This window comes from Merops nubicus, unplaced genomic scaffold (assembly GCF_000691845.1).
Source record: "Merops nubicus isolate BGI_N331 unplaced genomic scaffold, ASM69184v1 scaffold30971, whole genome shotgun sequence".
In the NCBI taxonomy this organism is placed as follows: Eukaryota; Metazoa; Chordata; class Aves; order Coraciiformes; family Meropidae; genus Merops; species Merops nubicus.
The window spans coordinates 1-1,721 of record NW_008588121.1 but is presented as its reverse complement, the minus strand read 5'-3'; the positions used below and the strand labels follow the sequence as shown (position 1 = coordinate 1,721).

Genomic DNA, 1,721 nt, shown 5'->3' with positions numbered 1-1,721 from the left:
GTCCTGCTGCTACATGGTCAATCCTCCCCAATGAAGATTTCAGCCCTGCTTAAAGTAGAAACAGAAGTGTGGACTTGACCTGTCATCACTGCAATGAAAAGCTCTGCTCACAGAGAGAAAATATACAAGAGCTGGAAAGCAATATTTCAGAAGGGCTGGCGGTAGCAGAGTTCGGGGTGCTACTATCCCGCCTTGCATTCTGCAGTGGGACAAAGCTTCTTGTACAATCTGTTTCAAAGAGTGCTTTTAAAATATAATGTTATTTGCTCTGCTAGTGATACTCTCTACGACACGCATCTGCTGGCTCAGGATCAAAGAGAGAAGGGGAACCAGGATGCAGAAATTCCATGTTGCTACCACACCCGCTCCACTGAGAGGGAGAGGAATGTTTTCCCCCACTAGTTACACCCAAGAGCCTGATGGCTTTGCCAAAACGCCCAGCCAAGGGAGGGCCAACGCTGCTGCAACAAACTCTTGGAGCTTCAGCATCTGCATGCCCTGGAGGCTCCCCAGACAGCCACATGCCCACACTGCTCACCAGCAGCACGGAGCAGTGGCCTCACCTCTGGTTCTCCACACCAGCAGCCACTCTGACACCGACCTCTTCCACACGTGGGTGTTAAAACTCTCATTTTAACCCAGGTCACACGGTGGAGTTACCTGCAAGCAGCAACATACCTGCTTTTTCTTTTCCTTCTGCTCTAAAACTTTCTGCAGATTTTTCTTCTGTTTCTTGCTCAGGGGTTTCTTCTGGTGTTGCACAACACACGCTACTTTTTTCTTCTTTGCTTTTTTGGCTGGCAGGACCAGGGCATTACTTGCATCGATTCCCTTCAGCGTTGTTTCATCTGAAAGCACGTGTCTGATTATTCACCCATGCCAGGCAGATAATTTTCAGCATAGCACTTAACAGCCTCATCACAAACCACACCAGATTTATCCATTCTGAGCAAACACAATCCTCACCCCCAGTGTAAAAAAAAACTCCCCCACCATCAGCAAGGGCCAAAGACCATGATGCTGAAGGCCTGAGAACCCTGCACTCGCTATGGCTGAGAGTGTGATTTTCCTTAACTGGTGGAACAACACTATGACATTTTTACCTTTTTATTTCATCGCTGCAGGGTCTGGAGGCAGCAGCACAGCCCAGGACACAGCTCAGGACACGGTGCGTCTTGGGTTAACCCTGCAGCCTCCCCCTGATATCTGTCACTTTTAATACTAAGTATTGGTATTACTGGAGGTTGAGTACTAGAAATAGTATATAAGACTAAATATATACTAAAAATAGTATAATAAACGTGTTCTTTTTTTAAAGTGACATTTGAGAAAATAAAAGTTAAACGTATTTTTAGTAACTACTTTAATAGAGAATCGCCTACATGCAGCAATTGCTTAACAGAGCTCTTCAAGCAAGGCCTACGAGATATTTTAAAGTAACTTGAACGCTTCCCATTAAAACATAATAACCCCACGATAAACACAGGGCAATAACGCTACTCTCAGCAGCTTCACGGTAGCTTTAACATCAACCCCCCAAAAAAATCCTGCAGCGACTAACACAACGCCTCGATACCGAACCGTGCCGCACCTCCCAGCTCCAGGGGCAGCTCCAGCGCCTCGGCGGCGGGCGGGGGTTGCTCGGTGCCCGGTTGTAACCGAGCTTTCCAGTTGTGGCGGCGGCGGGACCGGCCCATGGCGGAGAACAAACCGGCGGGAAG

General features: G+C 47.9%; 1 protein-coding gene across 1 annotated transcript in view; it reads right to left on the bottom strand.

The window, feature by feature from the left end:
- The window catches only part of DHX37 (DEAH (Asp-Glu-Ala-His) box polypeptide 37), a 16,565-nt gene extending 14,868 nt beyond the window's left edge, over window positions 1-1,697 (bottom strand). Inside the window, exons 1-2 of the mRNA XM_008949178.1 lie at window positions 1,592-1,697; window positions 679-848 (exon numbers count right to left, since the gene is read on the bottom strand). Coding sequence (XP_008947426.1) covers window positions 679-848; window positions 1,592-1,697 — 276 coding nt within the window. The remainder of the gene's footprint in view (window positions 1-678; window positions 849-1,591) is intronic.
- Between the last annotated feature and the right edge of the window lie 24 nt (window positions 1,698-1,721).